General features: G+C 44.7%; 1 protein-coding gene across 1 annotated transcript; it reads left to right on the top strand.

The window, feature by feature from the left end:
• Window positions 1-4,858: 4,858 nt before the first annotated feature.
• On the top strand, window positions 4,859-16,348 carry ILKAP (ILK associated serine/threonine phosphatase). The gene is made up of 10 exons (XM_088479226.1): window positions 4,859-4,988; window positions 6,813-6,935; window positions 9,064-9,178; window positions 10,323-10,429; window positions 10,499-10,592; window positions 10,681-10,768; window positions 12,991-13,112; window positions 14,215-14,334; window positions 15,729-15,810; window positions 15,902-16,348. Exons 1-10 carry the CDS (start codon window positions 4,943-4,945, stop codon window positions 16,040-16,042), a joined length of 1,038 nt encoding a protein of 345 aa, XP_088335352.1. The 5' UTR covers window positions 4,859-4,942; the 3' UTR covers window positions 16,043-16,348.
• The last annotated feature ends 271 nt before the right edge of the window (window positions 16,349-16,619 follow it).

Raw genomic sequence — 16,619 nt, 5'->3', positions numbered from 1 at the left:
AGTGGGGCCGGCTTCAGACGGTAGGCGTTCCCATGGGAACGCCTCCATCTGGCAGGCAAGCCCCCGGCACGCTCACCAAAGGGGGCATGCTGTCAATCAACATCGACAGCACGCCCCCTTTGTTGCGAGACCCGGAGCGATGGAAAGCCCGTCGCTCCCCGGGTCTCGCGCATGCACACGACGGAGCTCCCTCCGTCATGCGCATGCGCATTGGGGAACATCGACCCGCTTGCGAGCGTACTGCCGATCGCAAGCGGGTCTGAATGACCCCCTTATTTATTTTAATATCCAGCGCTTGAGGTATGCAACACCAGCATTTCAAGCACTAAACATTTTTTTTTTTTTTTTTATTTAGTCTGACACTGATCTCAATGTAGCCAACTGCACTGTGATGCAATGGGCAAGGTCATAGAGCTCTCTGGGTGGTCTATTTACTAAGCTTTTTTTAGGAGATAAAGTGAACGGAGATAAGGTACCAGCCAATCAGCTCTTGTCATTTTTCAAACACGGCCTGTGACATGGCAGTTAGGAGCTGATTGGTTGGCACCTTTATCTCCGTTCACTTTATCTCCTAACAAAGCTTAGTAAATAGACCCCTAGGTCTTATTTCCCTGAGTGACTCAGCACTAGGGATGGAAATCGCTGGTTGAGGTTTGCCCACCATCAATGTTTTTCTTGTGATGATAGTGGTTTTACCATACCAATGTTTGACAGTTTTAGCTAGAGCTCAAGAGGGATCTTTTGCACATATCAAATTAAGTTTTTTTTATCAAATACGTTTGAGGTGATGGTTATTTACCATCACATCAAAAGTTTTGATGGCTTCCAGTGTCCATCCCTACTCAGCACTCTCTCCCCTACCAATCTATTGCAAAATATTAGGCTTCTTATATGTCATTTTATACCATAAACATTTAGGATTAGGGAGAGTACTACAATGTTTTTTTTTTCTTTTTGTAATATATCTCTTCCATCAAAATACCCACCATATGCCGATCACATCCACTGATTCCCATATGTCAACCATGCAACACCACATCAATCATAATCACACTGTACAACTGACAAGATAGTTTTCATATATGGAAATTATTTAGCCCACAATGCACCAATTATTGCAATGTTTGCACTCCACCCGTTGCAGCTGATACACAGGAATCAAGAAATAGTGACCAGCACATAGCGAGAGGAAATAAAAGCACATAAAAGAGGAAATACATTAGGAAAAAAGAAATTGGTTTCCCACTGGTGTGTGATTTAAACTACCACTAGTGTAATTATAATTCTTATGGAGTTCAACTTATGTGTGGGTTGGGTATGAATCTTATGGGCTGCTCTCTCCCTGTGTCTACTGAGACTCATCTAGTCTGGGGATAGCTGAAGTAGAAATTGACATCGGAAGCCTGGCATTAGTGGTATTACTATTGATGGCTACAAACTATTTAATGGATGACCATTGATGGCTTCACCAAATGATGGTCATCTCTATTTTGTGACTGACTGGCCCATGGGCCAATCAGAACCTGGTTTTGGGGCTTTGCGGGTGCCAGGGGCTATGCTCTGAGCTTCAGGACCTTGTAAAAAAAAAACCATTCAGTTATGCTTAAAGTAAACATGGATGAAGGGAAACTATCCGGTTCTCCCCCATTAATGGCAAAAGCATTTGACATTGGCCATAAACCATCCATGATTATTAATAGTGGATTGCCATCCCTACCCGGCATCAAATCCAGCAATGCGATGTTTCCTAGCCATCGCATCACAACAATGAAATAGTATATCCATTGCAATGGTTATACTATTCGGGGTGAAAAGGGGTCGGAGCCTTGTGGCTCTCCCCATCCACGTCATTGTGGGGTCAAGCCCAGCAATCTCTGAGATGCTGGGCTGCCCCTGGGCTCCCCCCTACACTGAGAACAGATGCCTTCTATTTTCTTGCTGCTCATTGCAGAACAGCGGAGTGTGCTCTCTTCACAGCCAGCCATCGGATGGGCATCAGAATGCTGCATTCGATGGCTAGCAACCATTGAATTCCAGGTATTTGATGGAAAAAGTACTAAGTTGCTAACCATCGGTTTCCGATGTCATCCCTAAGGTGAATGTTTTTTTACTGAGATAAAGATAGATGCCTTACCTAATCTTTAGGGTAGGGATGGCCATCGGTGGTGTTACCTTTGATGGTGATATAGTAAGTGACCATTGATGGTTACCAATTGTGCAATGGATGACCATCGATGCACCAACCGATGCTCATCCCTGTTCTTTGACTGACTGGCCCATTGGCCAATTAGAACCTGGGGGCGGAGCCATGTTTCATGTCCCGGCACCTTGTAAAAAAACAAAAACATTCAGTTATGCTGTGCCATCGATGGAGGAAAACCATGTGGTTCTCCCCTATCGATGGTAAAAGCGTTCAACATCAGCTATAAACCATCATCGATGTCCATCCCTACTTTAGGGTGGAAGTCAATGGTGGACTGCAAATGTAGTGTAATGCACAATTGGTTGTGGATCTGCTAATTTGCAAATATGGAAGTCGTAGGAATGGCCATCGGGGGTGTCCATTGATGGACCCGTCTCCCATCTGTTATTATAATTTATGGTGCAAAAAAACATTGAGTGAAAATTCTATGCTTTAAAAACCCCCTTGATGGTCACCTCTGCTGCATGCAAGCCGCAGACCAATCGAACATGGAGGCGGGGCTTAGTGGGCACCAGGGTTGGGGCCAAGCTCCGTCCTCTCACGAAAAAAAACCCCAATCAGCTGCCACTCATCCATCAATGGCAGAGGACCATTGGTTCTCTGTCATCGATGGCAAAACTAGTTAACATCAGCCAGCAAGCATCAATGTTTTGAAAGTGACGCTGGCTCCCCCCTACACTGAGAATAAATGCCACCAGGAAAAAAACAAAAAACTTTATTAATTCTATGTACCAGACACATACTTGCCTGCCCTCCAGATTCTGCTGAGGCCCCCCGGAAAGGCAGACAAGCCTCTCGGCAGCCGCCGCACCGCCCCCCCCCCCAACAGTAATAAGAGAATTCCCTGCAGAAGGGGGGGCGGTGTCGCAAACCGCATCATTTTGGCCCCACCCCCTGCTTCACAATGCTGGTAATCTCGGCACTGTGTAGCGGGGGAAAAATGACGCGATTGCTCGGTCACACACCCTGCTCCACCCACAAATGAAGGACGAGCCCCCTTGATTTGCCAATCTGGCTGCCCCCCTCCCGGAAAGGGCAGCCAGAAAGTTGGCAACCCTGACCAGGCAGGCGCCGGCAAGGGCCACCGGTTGCCCAGCCCTGAACATCTAGGAGCCAGGGGTGTACCCGGGACTCCAGTCCTGGCAGTCCCTTCTTGAGTCTACCCCCTGGCTGCAGACGGCACCGCAAGACACCCCCCCCAGGCCAGCGCCCCTGGAAAGTGTTATCCAGGCCAAGGGGGTATATACGCCCATGTACTCGCCATCCAGTTTCCGCAGCACAGCCGCACGCGGCAGCAGCGTCGCTACATAGTACAGTGACAGACATACTCATACCTCCCAACATGACCCTCTCCAGGAGGGACACAATGCTCTGGTCCTGGACTTCCCTGGTAAGAGGTGGGGCTGCAGCACAGTTCAAAAGTCAAATAGGGGAGTCACACCAACTGTCATTTCACACGCTGCCACACATCACTGGCTGGGACTCACTGGCAGTTGGTGCGACCCCTATTTGAATTTTGGACTGTACTGCAGCCCCACCCCTGGATCCTCCACCAATCATAAATTACCAGGGAAGTCCAGGACCAGAGCATTTTGGACCTCATTCAGATTCGGTCGTAGCGGCCGCACGGTCGTACGCCACTGATGTTCGCTAAACAGCGCATGCGTAAAGTTCGCAATGCGCGTGCGCAAACTAGCTGCTACGATCACAAAATTCTCTCTCCTTGAACACAGCCAGGTCGGTAGTTTGAGTGACAGAATGAGGCGTTTGTGGGTGGTAACAGGGGAAGGTGCTTGAAAACGGGGGAGTGGAGATCCGAACACAGGCGTGCCTAATTATGCGAACGGCGTTTTATGGGAGTGCATAATTAACAAAGTAGCGTCATGGCACATGTGACATGGGAGGTTTTTACACTGACATGATCGTAGAGCTTAAGAGAGGGTATGGCCAACCTTAAGCTCTACGACCAGTTCCGATGGTCTCGATTAATCCTTATATTCCCGGAGATTACGTGTAATGCGTACGAGAAGGGGGCGTATTTTTTGTCTTCCGGCCGCTTCCTCCCCTTGGTCGGCCAGCTACCGATCCGATCTTAGGGATGCAACATGCGAGTGCATCATTTGCATATCCGGCCCCTTTTCCCGTATGACCGTGCAGCCGCAACGACCGATTCTGAATGAGGTCCTGTGTCCCTCCTGGAGAGGGTCATGTTGGGAGGTATGCATACTGTATGTAATTTTGTATGTACGTTTTTTGTTGTTGGTTGGGCTCCAGGCCCCGCCCCAGATCCCGCCCCTTGCCAACTACGCTGCTGGGGATTTTGCGCATACGCACATCATATTATTAGTTTTTATCATCGAATTCTTTTGATGCGATAGTTACCATCACATCGAAAGTTCCAATGGTGGTAGCTCAGCCATCATGTGATGGGGGGCTTCGGATGTCCATCCCTTCTTCTGTGTGCTGTCCTAAAATAAGACAAAATATTTGGGTCACAAAAAAAAGAACAACGCAGTGTTCATGTTTACATTTGTGAATAAAGTTTTCTTTATTGTAAAAACAAAAAGGACGTGCGAACCCGCCTTGATTTCTTAAGTGCAATGTGATTGGCTAAATGTTCACGTTGCTTGACAACCATCCCTGATTGACAATCCTTAGCAAGCGAGCGCAAGTCCGGTGCTAGCTATTATAATCTCGCGAGAAGAGACGCGCTGGTTCCTATGGGCCAAGGTGCCTGAGATGGACCTGTATGATGAGCTGCCAGAGCCGCCCGGGGCTCCTCCTGGTGAGCACATCCCGTACTCTGTCACTAATACCGAGCAGCACAGGGAGCACAGCGTGACTGACGGGCCTGGGGGCAGTAATGATTATTGCTGGTACATGGGAGCACACATTATTAGATCTGTTGGCGGAGGTGGGGTGCACATAGGTGGGTGCACATTTGCAGCCAGCAGAGGGGAGGGCTCAGTATTGCATAATAAGAGCAAATGGTATTGTGTGCCCAGCTGTTGTGGCAACATACAACCAGCCCACCACATACAGCCCATGCCAGGTACAACCGCCTAATACCAACTACCTAAAACCCCATGCACTCCTTGCAGTTGTTCCCCCAACTATACTCAGTTATCCCCAGCATCAAGACAGTCCAGATTTAAGGATATACGTGTTTGAGCACCGATAACAAAATCAAAAAGAATGAGGTACTAAACAAATCACCTGTGTATAAGCAGGGCTAACTTTAAAATTGGACCTATTAGGTGCCTTGCTGGTCACGTTTTGGAACCACTACCTTCTACATTTCTGAACCAAACATAAACTAATGCTCATAACTATTCTATATCTATCATTACAACCTTCTGTCCACCATGTACAGCCCTATGCCCAAGAGATCAGCTTCATTCACACTGTAATTTCAACCACAAATAAACTTGCTCCCAGATTAATATCCCCACAGCCCCAGCCTGTTGCCCTCCAGAGCATACAGCCATTTCTTGGTCAAAACACCTGGTCCAGTTTTAACACCATATCTGTACACAATATTACAAACTGGAGGTAGTTGAAATCCCGGCTGTCTGGACGCCGCTGTCAGAATCCCAGTGCTGGCATCCCGACGGTAAGTAGTGTAGTTATGGTTAGGCACTAGGGGGGGAGGGTTAGGATACTTAAGCTGCCCATCTACTAGGCAATTAAACCTAGCAATTGAGCGATAACGACAGTCGTTATCGCTCCTTAGCTTGGTAATTGCCCGCAAATCGGGCAGTAAAATGTTAAAAACGACCAGCGATGCGTGCGCTTGCTGGCCGTTTTTAACATCAATCACTGCCTGAACATGATGGTCAACCTGACGACCGCCGTCAGGTTGCCATGTTAGGGGATGATAATCGTGCCGTCGTCCCCGCATCTTGTAGTGGATGGGGCAGCATTACCAACAGGTGTCTGTATCCTAACCCTGTCAGGATGCCAGGATCCCAAGCGCCGGCATCCCGTATCCAACCCTCTCTACACAAGGCTGCCTACATATATAATCCCAGGTGGCTTCAGGTTGTACAATTGGAACCTTGTCATTTTGCAATCACACCGAATCTATTTGTAGTAGCAGCAACAGTGTGACCGCCTGGCTTCATGTTGGGATGTCAGAATGGCGTTTTGCAGCATGTCACGGGCCCGTAGTTAGACCATACTGATCTATTGTATAAGCCGCTGTGTTAATACATTCATATATATATTTTTATATTGTTAGTGTTACCTTACAAATTCTTGGCTCTCGGTGAGCAAAGCAAAATATAACAGTATAGTAAATAAAAAAATGATGTGACTCAAACAGAAGGCGATTCTTTCTGTTTGAGTCACAATTGTTTTATTTATTCATTTGTATTGAAATATTGGTGAGATTTCGTATGTTTGAATCACTATAGGCTGCTTTTTGTATGCACCATTCACTTAGGATTCACTTTATTTTTTATTCTGTTATAACAGTATAGTCTCCTTTTTTTTTTTTTTTTCATCAAGCTATGGTCTAAGTTAATTATATATACTTTTTTATGTTTCTATAATGTTTTAACAGATGACAAACCATGAGCACTAATCAGTTCAACCCATGTTTTCACAGCCCTGGCAAGATCTTTACCTGATGCAGAGCCTCCAAATGGTAAATCCAGCAGAAAGCGTAGGGTGGAAACGAGCGACTCGGACAGCTGTGAGGGCAAGCACCGGGAAAAGAAAGTTTGTAAAGGTTTTCACACAACTTAAAACTGCACATGGAGTTTGTGTGTCAAACAGGCTGCTGCATCCATGTATGTCTGTGTATACCACGTTAGCTATCAATCAGGTGTTGGTCACCAGAACACTTATGATTTAATAAGTTTTGCTTCATACTTTAGAATATAGGAAACGTTTTAGTTCCCTCCTGCGAGCATTTAGCTTTTGGCATTAGCTTCAGAACTTCCAAAATGAACAACTGTTTAAATTGTTATTTGTTGGGGGGATTTTCTAAGTAGATAATGTTCTGGTCTCTTTGATGTGCTCTTCGTGTTTTCAAACCAAATGGATTTATCAGATGTCTTATAATGTAGTGGATGCAGATCTGCTTGCCAGCTGAGGGTCACACTGTCAGGGACCACCTGTTGCACAGCCCTGTTTATGTTTTGAATGCATTTTGTAGCCTTCAGTCATATGTGTATATGTACATCTCCAATATGTAACAGGCTAGCACATACCTGAAGAGCTTCTTCCACCAAGGGCCATGAGACAACACACAAATTCATTATCTAGTGCGTTCCAAAAGTTTAGAACTGTTTTTATGGAGCATAAATATATTGTCTGTTCTAAAACACAGGGAAAGTTTTATATTTTAATATATCTGTTGTTACTATTGATACTGGGTAGTGTACTCAATTCAAACAGTGGAGCTGCTGTAATTCTTCAAACCAAAGCATGGTGGCAGTAGACGCCGCACAATATTATAAAGGACACATCAACTGTACTAGTGACATATATGAAGCAATGTATGTGAGATTTGAGGTTTACGGCGCTATTCAATTAGTTTCACGTCCACAGAAAAGTTCTGCCTGCCAGACTTTCCGCCATCATCGCGTGTTTTGAAAGTGGAAACTTATCGTGTGTGTCCTCGCTATTTGCCATATTCAATTCCAAACCACCCGAAAATGGCAAGCGGCAAAGTCAGAACAGGAGGAAAGTGCTGGCAGAATAGGGGAAATCAGCCTGAACCCCCACCCAACGAGGCACTAACATTGGGGATCAATGTAGATGTGTGCGAATAGCCTTAATAAAACTGTTTGGGCTACTTAAGTCTCAATAGCGTCTTATTAGCGTCTTTGTACAAGTGGTGAAGAATGGCATTAAGCAGTATTTTCAGGGGCAAGTAAGTAGTGCTGTCATATTTGGGCTACTTAAATATGGGTGCTAGCATATTTTAAAGTCTCTAAAGTGATGTTTGTTTTTTTAAAAAGTGAAAAACGCACCTGTCGCAATCACCTGCACTCTGGAAAAACACCTGACCCATCCTTGCAGACCCCCAAGAACTCTGTTTTGCTAGTTTTATGCTTGTTCCCCCACTTTGCTTTTTCACCCCCAAAATGAAAGTACGTTTTTGGGGTGGTGGTAAATTTTTACCCGGTATTTTTTGACACAGTTGTCCTTTGGGGGGGGCTGTCCCAAGGGTTCTGAGTGGTTTCCCCATGTTTTCTCCCCAAAATAAAATTTTTTCATTTTTTTTCTCCTGCTATTCTTAGGCGAATCTTTTTTGCTTATTACATTGCATTAACTTTCCACGTAGGCGAAAACCGTCTGGAATTGAATTTGGAGATAAGTTCCGACCACGCGAAAATTCGCAATCATTGATACTTTTTTGCGGCAAACAGCTTTTTGCTTCTAATTGAATATGGCCCTTAATCTTGCCCTGCACATTCTCCCTCTCCATTAGACAGCCGAAGAGACATCCACTGAGTTTAGAACACTCAAGTAAAGGGATCTTATACTGTACCACTAAGGCAAAGCTTAGCTTATCGGTTATACTTCCCCTGCCCTGCAGTATGTTAAAACTAATGAAATCCTATAAACACTGGATTTTCTAAATATAGAAGCGGCTCCCTCCAAAGCAATGGCTGCTTTCTCTGAATGATAGAACAGGACAGACACACTTTCCCTATATAGTGATGGCAAAAAGTTGTTTTACTTGCTCTTCAAACCTCATCCTGGTTACAGTATCTATAATACCCTTTCTTTATCAATGCACAAGCTGGTAATATTCCCCTCACTGACTGAAGAGATGAGATGAAGATCGTTTTATAGTCTCTGCACTGACTATATGCCTTTTTTTTTTTTTTTTCCTCTTTGTTTAGGACTTTTGTCTTTAAAAGCTCATGTAGCAGAACGAAGGGGGGAGCGGGAGGAATTACAGGACGCTCATACTATATGTGATCTGAGCCAGGAGTGTCAGCCAATGCCTGCCAACATGTAAGTACTGGGCAAGTCTGCAGTGTTTGTACATACAGTTGTCTTGTCATTCTCCTTGTTCCTTGCAGGAGGCCGGCTCACAAAAAAAAAAAAAATGCCGCCCTGATTCAGAGCAAGCGTACTGAAAGCTCGTCCGGCTCTAAATCAGGCCCTGAGCTCTAGTGACTGTGGAGGCTATAGCGGATTGAACTCCTTTCCATATTTGTGGAACCAGTTTAGGATGACTTGTGCCTTATAACATTGCACATTATCCTTCTGTAAGTAGTCATTAGATGATGGGGAGACTGTGGCCATAAGAGATACACATGTTCCGCAACATTACCTCAGGGGAATCTGTATGAAATGCCGCCGGCCGACAAAAGCAGAGTTCCCGGCAGCGGAAGCCCGACAGCGCTGGAAATCCCGATCGTCGCCAAGGTAAGTATAAACTAACCTAACCCCCTAACCCTCCTTAGGGGTGCCTAACCCTAAACCCCCCAAAGTGCCTAACCCTAACCCCCCCCTTCCCCGCTGCCTAAACCTAAGTCCCCCCCGGGTGCCCTAAACCTAACCCTCGTCCCCCCCCCCCCCCCCGCGGCTGTCCCCTCGCTGCGCCCGGCATCCTTTCGATTGGGATGCCGGGCGCCTGTCTCCCGGCGTCGGGGAAATGACAGGCATCTAGATATAGACGCCCATCATTTCACCCTCGCCGGGATATGACAGATGACAGTCGGGAAGCCGGCTGTAGGTATTAAGGCAGCCGGTTTCCCGATTGTATACCACCTCAGGTGGGCTATATCATTTAAATGATGCTTAATTAGTATTATGGGGGTATAATGTGTGTCAAGAAAACATTCCCCACACCAATACATTACCACCAGCCTGAACCTTTGTTGTCGGGCAGCAAACAGTTCCCTCCTGTTCTATTCAGTGCTTTGCCTGAGTGTTCCCTCCACTAGGGCTGCGCTGGGACATCCCCAAGGTTACCAGTGTTCCCCAAAGTAGAAAAAAGTGAGAAGAGGATTTTTTGTACTCGTGTGAAATCAATTTGTTCGATTACATTTGGAAATAAAACATGCCCTCAAAGTTGTCTTTGTCCTTTGATGAAAAGGGACTTCTGATCCTTAGTAGGTAAGTTTTATTTTATCTGATGTTTCCTTCGTAGATCACAACTTTCATACTATGCTGTATTCGATGGTCATGGCGGGAGTCACGCAGCGCAGTTCGCAGCACACAATCTGCACCGCAATCTGGTGAAAAAGTTACCGCGAGGTAAGTAAAGGCTGTTACATAGTGTTGTAGAGTAAGTCTGTGTAACATAGTGACAGGCGCTTTTTGCAGGAGAGGGAAGCAGTGTGGACAAGGCAATAAAGAAATGTCTGCTTGATGCTTTTAAGCAAACCGATGAGGAGTTTCTGAAGAAGGCAGCCAGCCAGTGGGTATATCTTATAGAGGTCTCTTCTGTCGTACGCCGACGCGTTTTCCTGGCCTTGTCATTGCTCGCTGTTCTCTTCTGCCTGCAGGAAACCAGCATGGAAAGACGGCACAACAGCTATTTGTGTTTTAGTTGCTGATAACATCCTATATATTGCCAACCTAGGAGACAGCAAGGTGAGTACCAGCAATTACCTGCAGATTTACTTTTATTCCTGTCATTGTGTATAGCAGGGCTTTCTTTGCAAGTAAAGAGGACATAGGGGTATATTTACTAAAGTGCAGGTTTTTAGAAATGGAGATGTTGCCCATAGCAACCAATAATACACCCTCATCTAACATTGTGAAGGGCTGCTCCTTAAACTACTTTCTGACCAGAATTATTATTCAATATTGTGAATAGTGTTATCATACAAAGACAAGTGTCTTTCATTGTCTGTATATGTTTTGTACACATACCTTATTTTATTGTCCTATTTTAAAGTGAATATCAGCATCTATATAAAGAGCTATGACTTGCCCAGTCTCCATCATACACAGGGGTAGTCATTGCACGTACAATTCCCCCCCAGCAACGGCTAGCACTGCAGTTAAGGCGACTGGCTAAGTGAGGAGAAACCTGCAGCACCAGCACAGGATAAGTATAGCTGGGTGGGGGAAGACCTGGAACTGAGGTACAATGGGTCCCGAATTACTAGTCTGTATAGTCTGTCCCATCTCCATCGTGCGCCTTTCCCCGTTGCAACGGATGCACAAGATAAGTTCCTGGTGAGGAGGATGGGGAGCCCTGCTGCACCTGCTACACCGAGTAAGCATACGCATAGTAGTGCAGTCCGGGGGCTGGGCTGGGGGGGACCCAGCTGATGACTGGTCCAGATTGCTAGTAATACCATATGCCCTGATACACATTGTGACATGCAAGTATACATTTGAATGTATATGTAACTTGACAGCTGCAAAATGTATATAAATATTTTGTGAGGGGAAATAATTTCCGCTACAGTTAATTATTGTAAAGTATAATCTGACATTACGTTCACAATCAAAGCACACGGTTTTCTTGTAGCCAGTTCATAGTCCACCGCTCCTCTCTCCATAGCATCTGAATATCAAGTACCCATTGCTTACATACAGTGAAGTCATCCATTTTGAGAAGTACACAAAATGGAAGCCTAGTCTGTGTGTACGTAACTCGACCACTTTAAAGTGAATTGTACTAGTTTACAATAGTCATTCTTTTAAATATTAGCATATTTATGCTATTGCTATGTTAGATTGTAAGCTCTCACGAGCAGGGCCCTCTACCCTCTTGTACTTCCCCTTGCTTCTACCTTAATCTACTTCTCATTCCCCACTTGGGCACCTAATACTTGGATGCTTATGTCTTATTTGCTTATTTGAGTGTTATGATCGCTAATGCAGCAATGTATGTAAACCTTGTCCTGTACTGTACTGTAAGTCACTGGTTTCTGGCTCACTTATTTATGTACTGTGTAAGGCGCTGCAGAATATTTGTGGTGTCATATAAATAAAGGATAATGATGTTAGGGCTATCCATTACAGGGACAATTCTCATGCTTGAAAGTCTCTTACATTCTAGATGGCTCAGTGTTTAAGAGCAGGTAGAGTCCACGGCACATTATAAAACCAAGGTTGGTTGGCCAGCAACACCACAAGCTTAAGGTGCGTATCCACTAGACAATTAAAATGAACGATTATGACATCTTTATCGTTCAATCGCTCATTAATCGTTCATAATTCATGCAGTAAAATGTCAAACGACCAGTGATGCGCGCTCCCGCTGGTCGTTTTCGACATCTATCATCGCCTGAACATGCAGGCCAACCTGCCGATATCGACAGGTTGGGCATGTTCGGGGATGAGGGAGGTTGCCTGCCCTGAACGGCATATCGTTCAGTGTGGGCACGTTATCCACTGCACAGGATGAAGAACGATTGTATGATTACAATGTTGTAATTGTACAGTCGTTTCTCTATCGTCTAGTGTGTACGCACCTTAAGTTCTGCTGGTAGAGTCAGTTTGGGATACTAAAGATATCTGCTTTTAGCCAACACATTATAGGTGTTCTTTTCCTGTACTTAATAGTTCTCTATAAAAGTTGATTGCAAAAAAACTGATATTGGGTTGATTTCTTCAAGCTATTTGCGCATTGATTATATAACACCTTTACACCTGTGACCGATGAGCAGAGAATGGTTCAGCGATGTGAATGGCCCTAGATCTCGCTTGTGGTGTTACACAGTTGTACATGTTTATCGTCCTAGCTCTATGCATACATCGATGGCTGTGCAATCTGCATGTGAACATTAGTCACTATAGTTTTATTTCTTTCAATATCCTTGTTCCACCGTTCCTCTGTACTCTTTTCTTTGTGCTAGGCTTTACTCTGCAGGATTAATGAGGAAACTCAGAAACCCAGCGTTTTAAGTTTGAGTAGAGAACACAACCCCACGCAGTATGAAGAGCGGATGAGAATCCAGAGAGCAGGGGGCAATGTGAGGTGAGCATCTCTGCCCGTGTATGTGTCCTAATCCATCCGAACCATAAATATATGCCACAAACTACTGGTAATCTCTCATTGTAGATTCCACCATAAGTATGGGGGAACCTGGCAAATGCTTATCTGAGATGTTCTTTCTTGAGTGTAACTTAATAGTTTTCTGGTTTCTAATTCCATCACACTCTCTCATCAGGGTGGAGGAGCCCCCAGCTCTGGGGTGTGTACGGTTTACTGCAGAATCAGCAAATTCTGTGAAATGCCAGCCAGTTATCAGTATAGGCCACACTGCACAGACTGCTCTGCCCGGGGGTTATATTTACTGAAATAGTTTTACCAAGATATGAGCTCTGAGATGCCTCCCAGCTCCAAATCTCTTACAGAACACTCCAGACTAAGATATGCTGTCTCACACACACGCTGTACTCTTAATCAGTCTGCAGGGCTTTACAGGACTGTACAAGGGAACAAAATCACCACTGTAGTTATTTCACCTTCATTTAGATAATGGGTCTTCAACCTTTGGCCCTCCAGCTGCAGTGGAACTACAGATCCCAGGATACCCTGCCACAGTTTTAGCATGCTGTTATGTCAAAACAGTGGCAGGGCATGCTGGGATGTGTAGTTCCACAGCAGCTCGAAGACCAAAGGTTGAAGACCCCTGAAATTTTAGATGATCGTTACAATACATACGTTTCTTTCATTAATCTGTTTGCGCTGCGATGACATATACAAGTGGTTCCCAAACTTTTTCAAATAACGGCGCCCTAGAGTATCAGCATGTTTTCCACGGCACCCCTGGGCCAAAAGTTTCTTATTGAGAAATTCAGCAACAATTAAATGAAGTAAATTGTGCTTATGTCACCTTTAGGTTCAGTTATGTGGTGGTTGATAGGGCTGCGCTTTTATTTGTCCACATTTTATTTGGTGCTGGACCACCAACCCAAGGTACCCCCGAAAGTGCCCTCGGGCACCCCAGGGTGCCACGATGACCAGTTTGGGAACCACTGACATATAGGTTACTTGTAACTGGCAGAGTTCTCAGACAGCAGATGTTCTTCCAGCATGTCTTCCTTGAGAACATTGTGTGCTTTGTGATTCGCAGAGACGGTCGTGTTCTAGGGGTGTTGGAGGTGTCTCGCTCAATAGGAGATGGGCAGTACAAGCGCTGGGGGGTCATCAGCACACCAGATGTGAAAAGGTGTCCTCTCACTGACAGTGACAGGTAAATGAGCGTATTGTCACACTGGTTAGTACCGCATGATGACTACACAAGCACCCACAAACCTATCACGACAGCCACTGACTGTCCTGTTTTACTTTCTTGTGTTATGTAGAACCTCAATTGCTTCATTAAAGTAATGCATGTCAATGATAGCGTGAATATTCTCTGGTCTATATAGTGTTCTGTTTAAAATTAATTTATTATGAGATGACTTTTTAAAGCATTTTAAAATCTTATTTGAAGCACCACCATTGTCCATATAAGATCTCCTCCTATATGTTTTATTTTTCAAATCTCCATCTGTCTGGACTACTTTCTGTGCTGCAGATATTTAACCATTTACCTTCATTTGTGAAGTTGGTATGGAGCAGAAGGGGACCCCAGGGCATTAATCATGGTGGCCATTTTTTAAAAGTCCTTGTGGTGTTTTGTGACCTTTTCTTTCTCTGCTAATTTTATGGTGGTGCACTTGTGTTTAAGGAGAGTAACAACACCTGGATATGTGACTGAAGATGGCAGCATAGGTTGGGGCGTAACATTTTGCATCTCAACTGTAGCGTATCGGGGAGTTTCTCGCTGACAGTTCATGATGTGCCCAAGTGTGCGCTCACATGCAAAGCCCAGATTTTGTTTTGTAGTACAAAATAATTTTAATATAATTAAGAATTGCAGAGGGCACATTAATGAGAGGCACAGCATTTGTTTTCTCCAAAAAGTAGTAATTAAGGGATACTTGGGGGAGAGTCTTGTTGTATTCTTTTAATGTATGTGATGCCATTTGCACCTTCAAGGTGTTTTTTTATGGGGTAGCGCATTGTGATATAATAAAAACCTTTAAGGACAAATCAAAGTACACAATAAAGACGTGCAGTAAAAGCAAGCCCAAATGGATCGTCTGTCTCATAAATAAAGGCTGAAATAAGGCATCACTGAGCAGTATTTTAGGACCATAAAATAGAACTTAAAGTGAATATAAAGGTGCTTCTGAAGTGAGTAGAAGGAACTGCAGATTGATGTTCCAGGGCAGTCCCATGATGTGGGCCTTTATGTGAAGTAAGAACCTACAACTACTGTTTTCATGAACACTTCCCTGCACACACCACAATGAGGGAAAATGTTTTCAGGTAAAAAATGTTTTTATTTTTTTCTAATACAAATGGTCAAAATTTTCCTAAGGAATGTTTTATTATATGTTACCAGTCTCTCACTTTCATATAAACTAGTCTCCCAGTGTGTATGCAGCTGGCCCTGGGCTGTCCTGCAGAAGATGTTCATGTGTGGCACATCTCCCAACCTGTAATATAGATGCATCCTCCTCCATGTGTTTGTGGGTCACCCATTTTTCTGTACTTTTACGTTTATTTCATCTTGTGGCTGATTATTTTCCCTGACAGGTTTGTTTTATTAGCCTGTGATGGCCTATTCAAGGCCTTCTCCGCGGAAGAGGCTGTAAACTTCATCCTTGGCCATGTGCAGGTAGGTTGGCTTAGTAGTGGGGCTGTACGAGGTATAATGAGGTGTTTACAGATCTCCTCCTCTGGTCTGATATAATCTCTCCCACTGACAGGATGAAGGCTCCAAGGAAGAAGAGCGCACACTAGACACAGACACCCGATATGAGTCAGCCTGCCATCGCCTCGCCAACGAAGCCGTGCGCCGAGGTGCCGCTGACAATGTCACCGTACTCCTAGTACAGATTCAGCACTGATACTGTGGCAGGGCTATATCACAGGATGATTATTACTAGAGCAAAGGTTACTCCTTTCATCTTGCTTTATAAATAAGCCTCCCAAACTCTGCCGGATAAGATGCTATTCGCCTACAGGGCCAGTCAGAGGTCTGGAACACTAGTTCTGGGGACATTTTGGATATTCTATCATCTGTTTTAAGTTCAGACAAAGACATGTTATTTAGGTTTGATTCTTTCTGCAGGTAGCTGCTATGGTGGATCTGGGTGGTTCAATGTGACATTTTATTTTTGTGCTGGTATACTTTAGTAAAAAAGTATTTCACACCTTTTGTCTTGTACTATTTGCTTTGAGGTATTGTGCAACTCTTCTAGGTATCTATATAAGGAGCAGGACTTTCGTCTAGAGCACAGGTTCTCAAACTCTGTCCTCAGGGCCCCAAACAGTGCATGTTTTCCAGGTCTCACAGAGCCACAAGTGAAATAATTAGCACCACCGTTGGATCTTTTAAAATGTGTCAGTGAGTAATGAATACACCTGTGCACCTGCTGGGTGACCTGCAAAACGTGACCTGTGTGGGGTCCTGAGGACAGAGTT

This window comes from Taudactylus pleione, unplaced genomic scaffold, assembly GCF_031769625.1.
Source record: "Taudactylus pleione unplaced genomic scaffold, aTauple2 ptg000229l, whole genome shotgun sequence".
Classification (NCBI taxonomy): domain Eukaryota; kingdom Metazoa; phylum Chordata; class Amphibia; order Anura; family Myobatrachidae; genus Taudactylus; species Taudactylus pleione.
This window is presented reverse-complemented; position numbering and strand designations above follow the sequence as displayed.

Coding starts and splice junctions, on each gene's coding strand:
- ILKAP (XM_088479226.1), top strand. CDS start 4,943: ATGGACCTGTATGATGAGCTGCCAGAGCCGCCCGGGGCTCCTCCTG. Junction 10,769..12,990: donor CCAACCTAGGAGACAGCAAG/GTGAGTACCAGC, acceptor TCTTTGTGCTAG/GCTTTACTCTGCAGGATTAA. Junction 14,335..15,728: donor CCTCTCACTGACAGTGACAG/GTAAATGAGCGT, acceptor TTTCCCTGACAG/GTTTGTTTTATTAGCCTGTG.